This window comes from Juglans microcarpa x Juglans regia, chromosome 2S (genome assembly GCF_004785595.1).
Source record: "Juglans microcarpa x Juglans regia isolate MS1-56 chromosome 2S, Jm3101_v1.0, whole genome shotgun sequence".
NCBI lineage: Eukaryota > Viridiplantae > Streptophyta > Magnoliopsida > Fagales > Juglandaceae > Juglans > Juglans microcarpa x Juglans regia.
In genome coordinates this window covers 24,320,441-24,338,663 of record NC_054597.1, presented here as the reverse complement: position 1 = coordinate 24,338,663, position 18,223 = coordinate 24,320,441, and the positions used below count along the sequence as shown (strand labels likewise).

Here is an 18,223-nt window from a genome sequence, read left to right as displayed (position 1 = left end):
AGGCTCTCATCTTGATGTACCACAAGCTGAAACCATTTTGACCATCAAACTTCTCTACATCAAACTTCATCGAATCCATCTCAAGAACAGAGATCTACCATAAAGCATGACACTTTGATACCAGTTTGTTGGGATCAAGTGGAGATGATAAGAATTAGATGCAAAGAAAGTAATAGCAGAAACAAATCAGAGTCAAAATAGAAACAAAAATCAGCAATCACACAAATACACCAAGATATAAGTGGTTCGAATTCAAACGATAGCCTACGTCCACTGGCGGAGTCGATCTTCAAAGGAATTCACTAACAAAGATGGAGTACAAGAAAGGTATCACAAATCACTCATCAATTCTAAAGCTCTAATACACCCAATAAGCTCTCAAATATCACAAAATGAGTTCTCTCTCTTTTATGGCCTCACTCCCCTCAACAAAAGTATGTTTATATATAAAACGGCGCAAGAATTAGGTTTTTAAAACATTTGCTCGAGCGGACGTCGAGCGAATAATCTGTCTGAAGTTCACTCGAGCTAGGGTTGAGCCACAGTCAAGTCAAGTTTCTAGAATGACATTTTCAACAAGAAGTCAAACCACTATTCCAACACAAACCATTTCACTACTATTCATATATTTCTCATCTCATCTCATCTGTGTAACTAAACAAGGCCTAAGCCTAATTTGCAATCCTATGAATGACTCACTCAATTCTTGCATCTAGGCAGCTCTGAACCTTCGACCTCTTTGATCACTTCCCACTTGAAATAACCTCGTTTGATCTACTGGAACTCAAGTAGTACGCCAAGAACTCACTAGCAACGACCCAATAACAAAGCGATTGAAAGAACAATAGGGATGGTCTATATATAGGAGAGAAAATTGTTTGGCTTTTAGGCTTAGTATCTCACAATAGTTTTCCCTCACAAGAAATAAATATTAGATTCCTAAAAATATGCCCACGTTACTTACAAAAATCATGCATCCTGATGCTTAAATAGGTAGGGTTAAGGTCAAGTCAAATTTGGATTGTAGAAGCGTGATCCATCTCAGATTTTGTTAAATTTGCTTGATCTAGTTTCTAGCACAGGTCCTCTCAATTTCATTCCCTAGCCATTTTGACTTGGTGGAATTTGAAGATATCCATGAAACGTGAAGTTGTAGAACTTTGAATCAGCTTTCTAAAACCACTAAGATCACCTTCATCGATATGAGGATTAAGAGGTAAAACTATTTTACTCCGACTAGGTTGATATCACTAAGTCTAATAAACCTATCGTTGTTGTATTTTTACTCTAATTTCAACCTAAACTTTACTCAATTTGACTGAATTTTGTCAAAAGAATATGTTATCATATTATTTTTACATTAACACAAACCCTAAATCCAAAATTCACATATCCAAATCCAAGACTTACAAACCCCGCGTACCAAATCTACATATCTAAACCAGCCTTTCGATCATTTTCATAATAAAAAATCTACAAATCTAGGGAGAGGAGAAGACCCACGGCTAAGCTTTGAATTTGTACATAGAGAAAAGATAAGAAGAGGAGGAGAAGAAAGAAATGGAGAAGAAGAGTGGAGAAAGAGGAAAAGAAGAGAAAGAGAGGCTAGAAGAAGAAGACAATGAGGAAAAATGAGAGTGCCGCCAATTGGAAAGAATACAAGGGGAGAGAGCAAAAATCTTGGCCTCGTTTGAATTCAAAACCCACATCAACTCATCTCATCTCATTTTTACAACTTTTTCAAATTCACATACAAAATATAATAGACAATTTAACTTTTTTTAATCCCAAAACAACTTTTTCAAATTTCTACACAAAATATAATAAATAATTCAACTTGTATTCTACTATTTATAAATCATCTCAATTTATCTCTGAATTCAAACCACTCAAAAATTTTAAACATTATATAGGTTGAGTTGTATTGTGAAAAATGTTTATACAACATCTATATGCTTGGTTAAAACGCTTAATACAACATCCCGTCTTCCTATTGGGCCTGTCTTGATGCCCATTGAGACTGGTGGGTTCGGGTGATCCGCCATCCACTCTCAATAAAACTAATTAATAGAAGAAGAATAATGTTACTGTACATCTTAATTTATACCATTCATTTTGTTCATTTAACGTGTCATGATGCTACATGATTTATTAAAAAATTTAAAAAATATATATTCATAACAAAACGGGTCTGACAACACAAAAAAATGAAGATGAAAACTTTGAATTTCATTTACTCTTTTATATTTGTATTTTTAACACATCAAGAGGATAAAGTGAACGGTATAAATTAGAGTATATCGGTTTGTATTCGTAACTCATCTCAATTTATCTTACTACTAGTCATTACTATTCATCAATTTTAATTCATAAATCTTACTATTATTCATAATCTATCTCATTACTATTTACAATCCATCTTAATTCATCTTCCAATCCAAACGATACAGTCCGATTTCTCATGGAAGAATCCATAATGCATTTCCAACTTGTTAGTAGCCTCTCTCAGGCCTGATGAACGAATTTCACTTGTTTTTGCTTTGATGCAATAAATCCGACATTGATTTTAGCACTCAGTCGCGTGTGCCTCTGCCGGTCTGCACTACATGTTTCTCTAAAAAAAATAAAAAAAAAAAAGGAAAAAAAAAAGAGAGATTAGTCACATGTAAAACTGGGGAGCTGGTTAAGCCGGCTCAACACCTCTAATTCCAGCAATACCCCTATTTGAGCAACTACTCTAAAATCCTCAACGGAACCAAACATGGGCATGACAGTATATTTCTTATAGCCCGATTCATTGCCGATCAAAACACACGGCTGCCTTCGTCCTCCATAGCTTTGCACGAACCTTCGATATCGAGCTCCAAACTCATTACTGTCTCTAAAATATTCCACTTCGGAACTAGTTCTTGAATCTCTAAATCTCGGAATCGTCGCAGCTCGAGAACGAGTAGCGTCACCGTTGCCACAATTGAGAAGGTATACAAATCCCTGTCTATATTAATCTATGCTGATATTACTTCTAGGGTTACTTTTTTTCTTCCTCGAAGTTTTTTGTTTTGCTTAATTCAATGTATAGTATGGTTTCATATTCTGGAGTTTCATGTTGATTCGACTTCTAGGGTTTACCCTTTTTTTGCCCAAGATGTTTTTTGGTGTTTGGGATTGGTTTGGGGTTTTTTATTTTTATTTTTTAAGTTCTGTTCAATGAACTGATATTGGGAAAAAAAAATAAAGATTAAAAAGAAAACAGTGTTTTCAAAGTTATGGAGTGGCCAAAGTTCATGTGAAACTATCAATTTTCTTTTGAGACTTTATCAGCATGATCCTAGGGAATGGAGGAAATTTCACAATCAGATATAGATAAAAATTGGAAAATATTTTGTTGTGCCGTCATCGGGCGCAATACTAGTGGATAATAGTTTAACCAGGGAAGTGAACTTGAGGGAAATAGTAGCTCAAAATAAAAGAGTGGAGGTTTATTTTTGAATTGGGAAAGATCATTAAAAAAAAGTGATATTCTTCCTTACTGATACTTAGGTGGCATTTTTTCCTTAAATTAATTATCACTAGCTATATCAGTTGGGATAGTTTTACTGTACTTTATGTCATAGTAAAAAATTGCAGCCATTGTTTGGGAGCCTGCAATTGGGTATTTTTTTCTTTCTTTCCCTTTTTTCTTTTTTTTTTTGGGCTCATTTAATTGTTTTCCCCGTTTGGATAGTGAAATGAGATGAGATAGTTTTAAATAAAAGTTGAAAGTTAAATAAAATATTGTTAGAATATTATTTTTTAATATTATTATTGTTTTGAGATTTGAAAAAGTTGAATTGTTTATTATATTTTGTGTGAGAATTTAGGAAAGTTGTAATGATGAGATGAGATTGGGTCGGCTTGGTGTATTTTGGGTTGTTTTTCACGGGCTTTTTGGGTCATTAGGGGCTTTCTATTATGGGCAAGGTGTTTTCATGTACTTGGTTACTCATTTTGATACATATAATATTTTTACTTATCAAAAAAAGTTATGCCCTCCTTACGTGAAGGGGTGGGGGGAGAGAGAGTTGTAAATTTACGTTGTCACAGTAAAGTATTTCAAGGTTTAAGTTGAGGTTGTTGATTCCCTTTATTATCAATGCAGCATGCAAGCCCTTATATCTGAATTTAATTACATATTATATGAGTCCCAACTAATATATATATATATATATATATATATATATATTTATGCAAGGATCAAAATGTGAATACTCCAGTCATCCAGTGGTTTCGTAGTCTTGGAACCCTATTTGAAGATTTGGCCAGTCAAAGTAAGCCAACATCTTCAAAAAAGAAAAAAAAAAAAAAAGAACTAACAAGCTTATCATAAAATACCATCACATTGTTGTAAACCCTAGCTAGGTGTTTCTCATGTATACTACTTGTGTACCTGGGCTTTGCCTTTTCTATTAATAAAATCTCTATGATTACCTATATAAAAAAAAAAAAAAAAAATACCATCACATTAAGCTCACTTACTTTCTTATCATCAATTCGAAACAAGAAAAAAAGAGCCACAAAACTATGATCTGCCAAAAGAACTTAAAGCAACTACCCCTGCAAAATTTGAGAGAGAATTTGATTATGAGTCACTCTTGAATTATTTTCGGGTGTATGGGTGATATTTAAGTTTAATTCAGAGATGCTGCAACTAAATCTTCTGGGACATGGAAATGCCATTGTTTAAATAAAAAAGTGAATAGCAAAGAGTACTTGGGACAAACAAGTAACAGTACAAGAAAACATAGAAGAGAGGAATTTGTTAAAAGCTACAGGTAGCACACAGTGAAGAAGAACTGGTACATTGCAGTTGAAAGGATTTACTTAATTTGGCCGTCTTTGTTTTTGAAAGTATCCCCTCTAGCATTCAGCTGTATATCCTGAAAGGCAAGTGCTTGTTTATTGCTGCATCATTTTTTTATTTTCTTTCTAGGGTGTACATTGACAATATATTCATTTATTATTATATCATGTTGTGTGTGTGTGTGTATGTGGAGGATATTCTAGTCCCTTGTGTCTTGATCATGAAAGTTTGATGCTGGTTGGATATCATAGATTTTAGGAGTTCTATGGTATCTGCAATATTAGTTTATATTTTTTTCTTTATTCTCAATGATACTTCTATTGATAATTATATACACACGTGCATGCTCAAGCATATTTTCCATTTAACTATTGGTGGTTCATTTGGACCTCAAACATACTTCTTGTCCAACTTTGATACTTGGTTCATTTCACGTTATATTTCAAGCATTAAGTAACTTAAAATGTGGAGGCCGTGTATGTCATGTAATTTGGATTTGTATTTGGTTTCTCCATTGCAGGAGCAGTGTTCACGCAAGTGGTAATTATAAAAATTGGCAAAAATTTGGCCTTTATGTGCTGTAGTATCACAACTTTGTCATGCACCACTGTGTTTTCTGGGTTTGTAACACAGAGGCTGTGTGGAAACTAATGCAATGGCAACATCTAGCAAGTTTGATCTGCCTTCTGGTAGCCCGGATAGACCGTTATACACCAGTGGGCAGCGTGGATCCCACATAGCTGCTCCATTGGATAGATCGGGTAGCTTTCGGGAGAACATGGAGAATCCAATTCTATCTTCTCTTCCGAACATGTCGAGAAGCAGTTCTGCAGCAACACAAGGCGATGTTGTGAACTTCTTCCAATGCTTGCGTTTTGATCCAAAGTTGCTGGCTGCAGAGCATAAGTCTAATCGTCAAGTGGACTTGAAACGACATATGAGTCTTGCACTTAGTGCTTCACCAGATGATTCTTCGTCTGGTTCTTTAAAAGGGAAGCTGCTATCATCTCCATCACCGGAGGAAGTCAAAAGAGTAAAGGCTGGTCTGCGTGAAAGTTCTGCGAAGGCGAGGTAGTTTGTTATATCCTCTAAATTTGAGATTGAAGTTATTATTAGTTATAACAATTTTATACTTACCAGGGAACGTATGAAAACTTTCAATGAATCATTATCTGTATTCAACAAGTTTTTCCCAGCCGTACCATCAAAGAAGAGATCCAGGTTAGAAGGTTTTTCTAATGACCGGTCTAGTATGTTATCAAGTGATCGGTCTGTCCTGGGGCCAAGTGTAGGTAAGATTGGAAATCAGAGTCATGCTGCCACCAGTGGTTTTGAACTTGAGCAGCAAAAATTGGAAGAACGACCTAAAAATGTTGTGCCAAACAAGCGCACTCGAACTTCTTTGGTTGATGTGCGAGTAAGTAACTTGGGATGAATGTCTTATTTAATTATCTTCCAGCAGCTATTTTTGATGTCAACCCATAACAAAACTATTTTAGTTGTCATATTACTTTTTGCAGCATGTTACTTTTTCTGTTGCTTTTTTCCTTTTGACAATCACCAGAAGCCAATATGGTTGTTGGCGCAGATCATGCTTTTATACCTTTATACTCATACATTACTTCAATAATATATAGGATTTCAGTCAACTATTTCCGTACAATTTGTTGCCCAGTTTTGACTTTTTTCCCTTATTGTTGTTTATATGTGTGTGTGTGTGTGTGTGTGTGTGTGTATTATTTTACATCAGTTTTAACAGGTGCCTTGTCTACTCTGTAGATTCTTGAGTTTATGTGTATATGATTGCATGTTTTTACTTGTACACCTCTCTCTCTCTCTCTCTCTCTCTCTAAGTTATGTATACCATGTAATGCTGGATTTTCTTGCTTTATGTATTGTTTTTTGTTGAACCAAAATTTGTGTAACATGTATTACCTGAATTTTTATTCCTTCAAGATATGACTGATTGAGATTCTAATAAATATAGATGGATATGCAGAGTAACGCTCATGTCAGGCTATCTGGAGCTATAGATAGAGAGAGGGAAATGCAAAGGCTTGCAAATAGTGGTGCAGTTCAGGCTGAGGATCGAACACTACCTATTGGTGTCGATGGTTGGGAAAAGTCAAAAATGAAGAAAAAACGTTCTGGGATAAAGCCAGATGTTTCTCCAAGTACGGTGTCAACTAAACCAATTGATGGCTACCGGGATGCTAAACAGGGAATACAGCAAAGGCCTGTTGCTGATGCTCGGTCAAGGTTAAGTAATGAATCCCATGGTTTCAGGTAGGACTTATTAATTTTCATACATTTGCCCATGGCGACATTTTGAACCCTTACATCTATTAGTAGTTTCCAATAGTCAGTGCTGGTTCGTTTAGCTGGTATTTTGTTGTGGAATTTATTTATTTGTTCCCAGTAAGAAGCTTGGGAATGCATGGCCCTGGATACAGGTGGCCTGTATAGCCATTTGGAGCCTTGACTGAATAGTAGAAAAATTCAAGAGTGCTTTTCATGGTATATGAACTCACGATCGTATCTTCAAGCCTCCCACTGAGAATATTGTGGGGGTAGATGGTCTTGCTGATAAAGATGTTCTTTTTTATGCAATGGCATTGTTTCTTTCTTTTCTTTTTATAAGTGAGAGAAAAGAAACAATAAAATTGCAGTAAAAGGTACATCTTTATCAGCAAGACTAGCTACCTCCATCAGCAAGACCATCAATACAATGCAATTGTTTCCAAGGGTCGAAACCAAAACTTCGACATACAAGACAACCCCAGTAAATCGTGCATAATCTGTTTTTTAGTATCCTTTTCCTTTAGGAAATTATTTTAATTCTTCTTAAGGAATCTAAGCTTTTAAAAGGAATTGGGCTATTTGGTGGGGGGGGGGGGGGGGAGGTGGTTTATTTTATGGTAGTTTTAGTTGGAACATTATTTTTATTTGTGGATTTTCTCATTTTTGAAAGTGGAAATTAATTGAGAAGGCAATAGGGTAGAATCCAGGGAGTAATGGCACCTACTTATGGTTGGTATTTTTGTGTATTCTTTTATGTTCAATTCATTTATTATGTGTTCTGCTTATGATCATTCAGTGCTGTATTGTCCTTATTTAGACCTCCATCGAAGCAAATGTTATGGAAAGCACCTCCATGCTTGGTATTGATGTTTAGGACAGTTAGGGTTATGCTTCTTCGTGCAGAACTATAGTCTAAAGGGTGCATCTTTGATTTATATGATTCTCAGATTTTGATTGTGTCAGAAAATATATTTTTTCAATGATACCATACTAGTGGATGCTCAATAGACAGAACATGATGTTGAGGATTGTCCCAATAAAATTTCTGTTTGGATGTTCTGACCTTTTGACCTAGCAATGGTGATTGGTCAACTTTCTGCGAGTTTTGAATATAATTTTTTTTTTTTGATAGGTAATAAGAGATTTTATTCCAAGTAACACAGGAAGTATACAAGAGAATACACCTAAATACAAACTAAAGCAAAATAGAATTAAAATAAAGCATTACAAATATTCATATCCCTCACTAGATTGTTCACCCAAAAGTTTAAAGTGCTAAAGAAAAATCCCTAAATTCCCCCATTGTGCGTTCACAATCTTTGAAGCACCTCCCATTTCTCTCAAGCCAAAGACACCAGAACAAACACGAAGGAATCATCCTCCACTCAGCTTTATTGCCTCCACATCCCGCAGCACCTGGCCAACTAGCCAAGAAATCCACCACATGAAAAGGCATCACCCAAGCAATGCCTACCCTTGCAAATAACTCATTCCATAAGGCAGTCACCATTTCGCAATGAAGAAACAGGTGGTTAATAGATTCGCCATCTTTTTACACAAGAAGCACCAACCCATCACATACAAACCCCTTTTCCTCAAATTTTCAGTAGTTAAATCTTTCTCCAGCGACACCAACCAGCAAAAAAATGCAACTTTACTGGGCACTCTAGCTTTCCAAATGCATTTCCAGGGGTATGATTTATTACCATGACTATTTAACACCTTCTTTGTGTCGAAATGCAATGTCGGATCCACGAGCACCATTTCTCCCCAAATCCAAATCTCCCAAGCAAGTAAAGAAGAAAATCCCAATTGACATGATCAAAAGCCTTTTCATGTCCAATTTGACTCGATATTAATTGCTCATGAGTGTTTGAATATAATTCAAGTCCATGAAACAAATTTGAATTGATTTAATTGTGACGATTGTCTTTTATAATTGTTGAGAGGTGATATTAATCTGTTTCTTTATGTAGGCCTCCAGTCCTTAATGGATCTGTCGGAGTTGGAAAGTCAGATGGTATCTCACAACAGACTGGCCTGGGCATGCGTTCCTCCATTCCTAGGACTGACCCCGACTATGGTTCCCTCATGAATGATAGGAGAGATCGCCCTCTGGGTTCAGATAAGGAAAGGGTTAATGCCAGAGCTGTTAATAAGTATGTATAGCATCCTTTTTTTCGAGTTTTTTTGGGGTCATTTTGTCTATCTTATGCACATTATAATTACAAGTACTTCTTTGGTCAAATATTTTTCTCTTCTTTGAATTCGTGTTCATATGGTTTCTTTTTGCTGAGCCTTTAGTTTACTTCTGGCCATTTTGTTTATCTTAACCATACTATGATTTTGATTCACTTTCTCTTGTGCATGCTTAGGACAAATGTTCGTGACGATTTTAATTCAGCCAGTCCTACCTCAAATGCGAAAATGAATGCATCTATTCGAGCTCCAAGATCAAGTTCAGGTGTTGCACCCAAGTTGTCCCCTGTTGTCCATCGAGCAAATGTTCCTAGTGATTGGGAGCTTTCTAGTTGTTCAAACAAGCCCCCTGCTGCTGTTGGACCCAATAATCGAAAACGAATGGCATCAACACGGTCTTCATCCCCACCTGTTCACTGGGCTGGCCAGAGGCCACAGAAGAATTCCCGAACTGCTAGACGAACAAATCTTGTTCCTCCTATTGTTTTGAGTAATGATGAAACTCCTGCTCCGGATGCCGGATCTGATATTGCTGGTAGTGAAATTGGGTTGGGGCTTGCCAGACGCTTGCCTGGCAGTTCTCCTCAGCGAGTGAAATTAAAAAGTGATCCTTTGTCTTCAGCCACCTTATCTGAAAGTGAGGAGTCGGGGGCTGTGGAAACTAAATCCAGAGATAAGTGTAGAAAGTCTGATGAGATAGATGAGAAGGGTGGGCAGAGTGTACAAAAGGTTTCAACATTAGTCCTGTCATCAAGAAAGACTAAGCCAGTTGCTGCGGATGATCTTGGAGATGGTATTCGGAGGCAAGGTAGGACTGGGCGAGGTTTTACTTCTACAAGGTCTCTCATGCCAATGACTGTTGAGAAGATTGGGAACGTGGGAACAGCAAAACAGCTCAGGAGTGCAAGGCTTGGGTTTGATAAGACTGAAAGGTCAAGCATTTGCGTCCTAAATATATATTTCTTGTTTTCTTAACAGATTTACTCATTTTGTAGTCGAACAATCTTGGGCACTTATATTGCAATCTAATAGTTTGTATGGATTCTTTTACTCAGCAAGGCAGGTCGTCCACCAACGAGGAAACTTTCAGACCGTAAGACCTATGCACGGCAAAAGCAGACAATGACCAACGCATCAGCAGATTTTCTGGGTATTTGATTTTGACTTTTTAAGTAAATATGTAGGAGCCCTTAATTTATTGTACCCTAATCACTTTTGGTTTTACCTTATTTAGTTGGGTCAGATGATGGGAATGACGAGCTATTGGCTGCTGTAAATGCTGTTATTAATCAAGGTAATGTTCTCATTAAAAATTTTGCATCCATCTTTTGGGCACAATTTTGTAGTTTTTTGGGTTTATTGATTCATTTGTTACTGCAGTTCGTGCCTTTACAAGCCCTTTTTGGAGGCAGATGGAGACGTTTTTTGGTTTCATATCTGAAGCAGACATTGCATTCTTAAAGCAACAAGTAATGGACCGCCTTTTTTGTTTTCTATAGATTATATGAGATATCTTAATCTTGCTGACAGATAGATATTTGTATTGTTAAAAATGTGGTATGGATGAAGTTTGCAGTATAAATTTTCATCTCGTATGCTAACAAGTTAGTAAGAAGGTACCCAGCAGGTTTTAATATTTTCATCTGTGATTAATGGATAAGAAACTCATATCTTATTTTAGTAAATTACTTTAGTAATAGCACAACTATGAATAGAGATCCTCTCCAATTGCTTGACTAAATTGGATGGTCCAATTATGGAGAGAGATATAAAAATCGTGTGGGCCCTACAACATTTAATGCTGTTTGTACCCCACATAAGCATTTAATGTTGGGGCTATCTTTCTTTGCAGTGGACCATCCAATTTGGTTAGACCTTTAAAAAGATTCTCAATTGCACTGTTAGTCAATGGTTAGTTGAAAACTCCTCTTTCAAAGTCTTAAGACTATGGCTAAATCAAGCGAGAAGCACTTTTGGTCAAATGGGCTTGTTTGGGAAGTGAGATGAGATGAGAATTCTGTGAATAATAATGAAATGGTTTGAGCTAAGATTTTTCTTTTTCTAAGGTTTGAGTTAAGATGTTTAGTGGGTTTTGGGAAAAGAAAGAGAAAAAGTTGAATAAAAATAGTATAAAATTAAAATATTGTTAAAATATAATTTTTTAATATAATTTTTGTTTTGAAATTTGAAAAAGTTGTATTAATTTTTGTGTTTTGTTTAGAAGTTTGGGAAAATTGTAATGATTAGATGAAAAAGTTGAAGATTTGAAATTAAAAAATGTTTGTGTTTGAGTGATGTTTGGGAAGGAAATTATGAGAAATTATGAGATGAGATGAGATCATCTCACTTTCCAAACAAACCCTAAATCTTAAAGGTAATTAATTAGGTCAATAATGTTTTATTTTCTTCTATAATACTGGAGTCGATGGTGCTTTTGTAGTTCTATAGTTGTTGGTCATGGGCCATAGTTTTAGGTCTTGAATTTCATTTTAATTACTAGGTGAGTCTTATGTAGTATATGGATTTTTATGTATGGGTTTATATAGTGTTGCCTTTTTCAATGTTCTAACCTAAATGAGATATGAATTTTATAGTGTTGTATAAACTCTTACTGATTAAAAGAAAAGAGTGGTGTATTAACTCTTTTTTTTTTACTAAGTAAGTGCATTAACTCTTTCTGGGGTTAATGATATTTAATATCTGGGATAGGGCATTGCAAATGCTGCAACGGATAGAAGCTTATATTCCAGAGTTTTAAATGCTGCTTATGGATATAAAAATGCAATGCTTAACCTCTGGGAATTTGCTGTATATGGACTATAACAGAAGATGTAATGCACTAGTTTAAGAGAGTTTTGAGCTGTTGTACTTCAAGGAGTTTCCTGTGCTATGGTCTCTTAAGCTAGTCTATTAAGCATTACCCTCCCACCACACACATATACACATTGATATATTTACATAAATTATCTTTTTTGTGTGCATCTCAAGGCTTAGATCTATTACTATTTTCTGAGCTAAAATCCTTTCATGATAGTCAGCATTTCTAATTTTATTACTTCTCTTCATCTGTTAGGGAAATCTTGATTCCTCTGCTCCTACGCCAACTCCACTTCATTCTAGTGTTGTTGGTTGCTGTGCTGTTCCTAATGGATATGAGCATGAGATAGAGATGGGGCATTCTACTGGAACAAGAAGCATTGAACTGCTTGCAGAACAGTTAGTGCCACGTACAGGGGATCATAGTCTGATTCCCTTATGTCAGAGGCTCATAGCAGCTCTAATTTCGGAGGAGGATTGTAAAAGTGTAAATGAAGACCTCAAATATAATGAGTATGGTTCTGAATTTGAGCTGGATGAAGAGTTGGAATCTAATAATATGAATGACCAGTCATTTGTTAGCTTCCAGTTTGTTGGGCCTACTGCTTTTAATGGCTTTAGGATAACTGGGGAGGCAGAGCATGATGAACCTGAAAGCAACATAGTGGGCATCCTAAACACAGGGATGAACTCAACATTTGGTCATTCCCCAAACGACTTACATTCAGACCTTTCATTGATGTCTAGCATGACCTGTTCTGAATTTCAGTATGATAATTTGCGGTTAAATGAAAAACTTCTCCTGGAGGTTCAAAGTATTGGTATTTTCCCAGACCCTGTGGTAAGTTCACTTGTACAAGAATTATTGCATGAATTTTCCATTTTTTGCTGTTGTAGCATTGTTATAGGTCCTTTAAGGTTTTGTTTTGATTACATGTTTGTTTTTCAGCCTGACATGGCACTGATAGAGGATGAAGGAATCAGTGACGAAATCAGTAGATTAGAAGAGAAGTACCAAGTACAGGTATTTGATACCATTGCAAAGGCCCTTACGTCAAATCAATAACCATTATTTTTCCTTGAGTCCATTCTTAAATCCCCATCCTTGTATGGTTGGCATGGAATATATTATATTCTACTTGATCTATTCCTTTGGCTAGTGTGTTGAACATATTTTATGGTTGGAAAGATATTTTATCAGGAAAAAAAAAAAAAATCGGAAGAAAGTATTTGGAGTTCGAATAGAAGAAGAAATATTCATATTGCATGTACTCGTTTATAGTTGGAGCTTTTGTTTTATTTTGTTTGGTTTTTATTTTTATTTTTGATAACTATTTTGAGTTGGAACTTTTCATCTTGCAATGGCCTAATTCTTTTCTAAAGATATTCATCAAATGAATTTGTTTGTTGATTCACTAGGTTTCGAAGAAGAAAGGCTTGCTAGATAGACTTTTGAAATCTGCCTCAGCCATGAAAGATATCCAAGAGAAGTAACAATTCTGTTCTTTATCTTCTGATGAATTTCTTTCTTTCTTTTACTTATGCTTTTGGCTATCATGGTGCAAACAAAAATGTTGTATTCTCATGTAGGGAGTTTGAAGAGCGTGCCCTTGACAAACTTGTTGGAATGGCCTGTGAAAAGTATATGGTAATCATCTTAATAATCATTCCCTCCTTTCATCTTTACTTTGTTATTGGTCCTTTTTTTTCTGGTTTGATTAATATTAAAGCTTTTCTGGCTTAAGTAAGAGCTAAACTGACACATACTCATAAAAAAGAAGACCTAAACTGGCATATAGTGAGAAGAAGAAAAAGGGGAAGAAAGAGGCTTTAATGCAATGTTGATGTTGGCGGCCCCTTGAAGCAAGAAATGGGATATTTGGGATTTAGGGTAAAAGGTGTGAAGGCGGCTGACTATAGAGAACAAAGTAGAGAAGTATAGAACAGAGAAGGATAGAGGCAAGTGATGGTTTTAGTGTCTCAGTCCTTCAGGTCCATGTTTGTTAAGTACCATATCGCTGCATTTCGTGGAGTACTATGAGCTTCTGGAAGGGTTTCCTGAAATTCATCATCTAAGGATGATCTTATCGCTTTCCCATTTGCCCATCTTTAGAGGGACAGTATTGTTTACTACTTTTTTCATTTGTAAAGATGAAAATATATACTCTCAGTAGGCTAAAGGATAAAAACTTCATCCAAAAGAAAAAAAGGATGGAAAAGGAGAAAATGCAATATATTTTGTGTCTCAAGTAACCTTAAACTGTTCTGTTTAATGCAAAGATGTCTTATCCTAATGGTAAAGCACAACCATCATGGAGCTGACGCATGACTTTCAATTAAAAAAATATTCAAATTTAATGATGGTTTTCCTGAGGTAGTTGTGATGGATTCAAGATTGATTGTCATTGACATATTTTTGGTTCAATGTTGAAGGCCATGTGCACTGAATGGTCAAAGCCCTTGGTTTTGGCCAGAGATTTTGCTCGTCATTTGCAACAGGCATCTTGGGTCTGTATTCTAGCACCTGTGACAACCCAGGTTATAGGCTAATGGAAAATGGAGTTTTTTTAGTTGTTTGTCATAGTTAGACTTTGCTTAGACTCAAGTGGAGTGGTATTTATGAAATTCGAGAGGTGCTAAACACATCAGGGAACCCATAAAAAAATGGTAGTTGAGGTTTGTAAACACATTCTTTCGAAGAGAACTTTCTTCCTTTTGGTTATCTTTAGATACAAAATACCTATACTAGGTAAAACAATAAATTTAAATCTGGAAGACTACATTGATGGATGTTCAGTTGCAAAGTTGTTAATTGCCATGGAAAGGGAGGCCTATGGCTTTCAGTGGTGGAAGTTAAGTATGCTAGTATGTGATGCAGTTGGTGCTTTCACGAGGTTGGAGGGTCTTATGCTGTTCGAGTGTGATAATTCATAAAGAGTTGGAGAAGTTTTCTAATCACACTAGATTTGTGGTTGGAGACGGGGCCAAAGTAAAGGCTCCGAAGGATGCTTTACCTGATGTGTTCAGTGTTGCACAAACTAAGGATGCTTCTGTGGCTGACTGACCATATGGAGATCTCTATTGCTTCCATCAATGAAATGTCAACTTTATCAGAGCAGCCCATGATTGGGTTATAGATGCCTTTACTTCATTCTTTAATCTACTACATTCTACTTGTTTCAGACAAGAGGTGTAGACAAGCTTCTATGGGCTTCCACCCAGAGGGATGTTCTTTGCCTGCTCTCTCTATAATGCCCTTACTTCTCGTAATGACAACCCATTTTCTTGGAAGAGCATATGGACTAAGTTCCTTTCACAAGCTGCACTTTTTGCTTGGATAGCCTCTCTAGGAAAGATTCTCATCATCGACAACTGACAGGAGACACATTGTATTGCTTGATTGGTGCTGCATGTGTAAGAGTGCAGAGTCTGTCGATCATCGTTTACTGCATTGCGAGATTGTTAGTGACCTGTGGAGTCTTCTTCAGACGGGTTGGTTTGGCTTGGCCAAAACACTAACGGACTTTTTTTATTCCTGGAGAATGGCAGCCCTCAAATTGCAGCTGTGGAAAATGGCTTCTACTTGACTAATATGGTGTATTTGGAGGGAATGGGATGATAGAAGTTTTGAGGACCCCGAACATATGCTAGAGGAGCTCAAACCTCTCTTTTCCTACACTTTTCCTTTGGACACCTTTGATACTTCAATGGGCTTAGCTTTCATAATTTTCTTATTTCCTTTTCTCCTTCTAGATAGATGTATTTCTTGTACACTTCTTGTATACTTGGATTGTGCCTTTTGTGTCTTTTAGTGAAGTCTCAGTACTTATTAAAAAAGAGGTCATTGTCTCGTTTTGCAAGTTCCTAGCAGCAGCTTCTGATCCAAAATTCTGACTATTGTGGATGATTTCTGTTTGAAATTTATTCTCTCTCTCTCTCTCTCTCTCCACCCCCCCCCCCTTCTCTGTGCATTGTTGGTCAACTTGTATGTTCATCACATGTTTAATTATGTATTCGTTTTCTGTTTGCTTTCTTTTGTTCTTTTTTTAGCAATTCCATTGAGGACATCTAGATGATCTTTAACAAACTAGTTTTTATTGCCTCATCTATTATCATGCCTGAGACTATCATATATTGAAATGAGGTCGCACCTCTGTTTCTGAAAGTTCAATTGCATACATGTTAAACTAAATTTAGCACCATTGTTGTTTTATAGACTGGCACTGGTGGGAAGATTTCCAGTAACAAAATGGCTAAGCAAGCTGCGTTAGCATTTGTTAAACGGACATTGGAACGATGTCATAAATTTGAGGATACAGGAAAGAGCTGCTTCAGTGAACCCTCATTTAAAGATTTATTTCTTTCTGGGTCTTCCAATCTCAATGGTGCACGGCTGGCTGATACTACTACAGAGGGTGAATCAACCAAACCATATACCTGCATCCGTTCTCTGGAAGGTAGGTTTTCTTGTATCTCCTTCGATGCCTTTGAGGGAAAAATAGTGGTGATCTGCTTACCATTCCATACGTCTTTGAACAATTATTTTTTATGTCCTGAGTGATTGCTAGGGCATAGATATTGGGGCTGGGGGAGGGGGGTTTGCAGATTTCAGATTTCTTGTGTCCTTTGGTTTTGTGTTCTGTGGAATGATTCAGTGATGGATTGTTATTTTTGTTTCTCTGCAGCATCCATGAGTTCACAGCAAAGCCCTTCGCAGTTTATTAAGAATGCAGACAACCATGATATTAATTCCATGGATGCCCTTCTGCCTGTAAATCACTTCTCTGAACAAACTAGAGAAGATACATGGTCAAACCGAGTGAAGAAGAGGGAATTGTTGCTTGATGATGTTGGTGGTACTATTGGTACTTCAAGTGCCCCCTCAGGCATTGGCAGTTCTCTATTAAGTAGTGCCAAAGGAAAGAGAAGTGAGAGGGATAGAGATGGAAAGGGACACAGCAGAGAGATGTCATCTATAAATGGTACTACTAAGATTGGTCGGCCTGCTTTATCAAATGTTAAGGGGGAAAGGAAATCTAAAACGAAGCCGAAGCAGAAAACGACTCAACTATCTGTTTCCGTAAATGGCCTTGTCGGCAAGATATCAGAGCAACCCAAAGCAGCATTGCCTTCTGTGTCAAAGTCAAATGATAATACAAGTAGCCATGTCAAGGAAAAAGATGGGCTTGGCTTGGATGTATTGGATGACCCTGAGTCTCTTGATTTATCGAATCTACAGTTACCGGTAATGGATGTGCTAGGTGTGCCTGATGATCTTGATGACCAGGGTCAGGATCTGGGTTCATGGCTGAACATTGACGATGAGGGTTTGCAAGATCATGACTTTATGGGTCTTGAAATTCCAATGGATGACCTTTCAGACTTAAACATGATGGTTTGAAGTTGCTTTTACTTGTATAGTCTTGTTCATTATACGAGTGACATACAAAACAAAGTCGCTGTTGTCAAGAAATGACCCGTTACATGAATAGTCATTTGGCTACCAAGTTCAAAATTAGGTTATATAAATTCTTTCGTAGACTCTTGCACAAGTTGATTTTCAAGTGAACGTTTCGGATGTTTTGGATTTTGCTCCTGTGTTAAGTTGGTGACTTCGACTGTAAATTTTTGTTCAAGGTTCGAGTTAGTATGTCCTACCAATTATCTCGTAGCAACACTGGACTCTGGACGTAGCTGTCACAGATGAGAGAACACTGGGTCTTCTCCTGTACATACATTTTACATTTCTAATAAAATCATCCTTTTTGTTCTAATATCTCCTGGCTGACTTGCTCATAATGAGGTATTGCCTTCTTTTCATACCTTTATTTTATGATTTCTTATGAATAATCTCATTCTGTCATCTCTACAGCTGAAGTTGTGGTGAATGCAGTAATCACAATGTAGGCTCTGTGCGTCAGGGATTTTCTCCTTGAGATAGTAGGACTCATTAATTAACAAATGTGGTTATAGTCATGGCTGAATTATCATTATTGAAAGGGGGTTTCTGTTTCTGCTCTCCAACCAGTTTCTGTCCTACTCTATATTACCTTTTGGTGTATTTTC

The 18,223-nt window shown here is 36.6% G+C and overlaps 1 protein-coding gene across 2 annotated transcripts; it reads left to right on the top strand.

The window, feature by feature from the left end:
• Window positions 1–2,774: 2,774 nt before the first annotated feature.
• LOC121251664 lies at window positions 2,775–17,931 on the top strand. Of its 2 annotated transcripts, XR_005938076.1 has the most exons (16): window positions 2,775–2,979; window positions 5,361–5,911; window positions 5,981–6,257; window positions 6,840–7,126; window positions 9,118–9,300; window positions 9,517–10,272; window positions 10,396–10,490; window positions 10,575–10,634; window positions 10,721–10,809; window positions 12,414–12,998; window positions 13,107–13,181; window positions 13,577–13,647; window positions 13,748–13,805; window positions 16,374–16,614; window positions 16,843–17,676; window positions 17,795–17,931. XR_005938076.1 is itself a non-coding variant. In XM_041150974.1 (15 exons), the coding sequence occupies exons 2-15, from the start codon at window positions 5,496–5,498 to the stop codon at window positions 17,556–17,558; spliced, it is 3,909 nt and encodes a 1,302-aa protein (XP_041006908.1). In that variant the 5' UTR covers window positions 2,775–2,979; window positions 5,361–5,495; the 3' UTR covers window positions 17,559–17,931. The 2 variants fall into 2 exon arrangements, 1 of the variants encoding a protein (XP_041006908.1); XM_041150974.1 differs by having other exon boundaries at window positions 16,843–17,931.
• Window positions 17,932–18,223: the final 292 nt, after the last annotated feature.

Coding starts and splice junctions, on each gene's coding strand:
- LOC121251664 (XM_041150974.1), top strand. CDS start 5,496: ATGGCAACATCTAGCAAGTTTGATCTGCCTTCTGGTAGCCCGGATAGA. Junction 5,912..5,980: donor GAAAGTTCTGCGAAGGCGAG/GTAGTTTGTTAT, acceptor TATACTTACCAG/GGAACGTATGAAAACTTTCA. Junction 13,182..13,576: donor AAGAGAAGTACCAAGTACAG/GTATTTGATACC, acceptor TTGATTCACTAG/GTTTCGAAGAAGAAAGGCTT.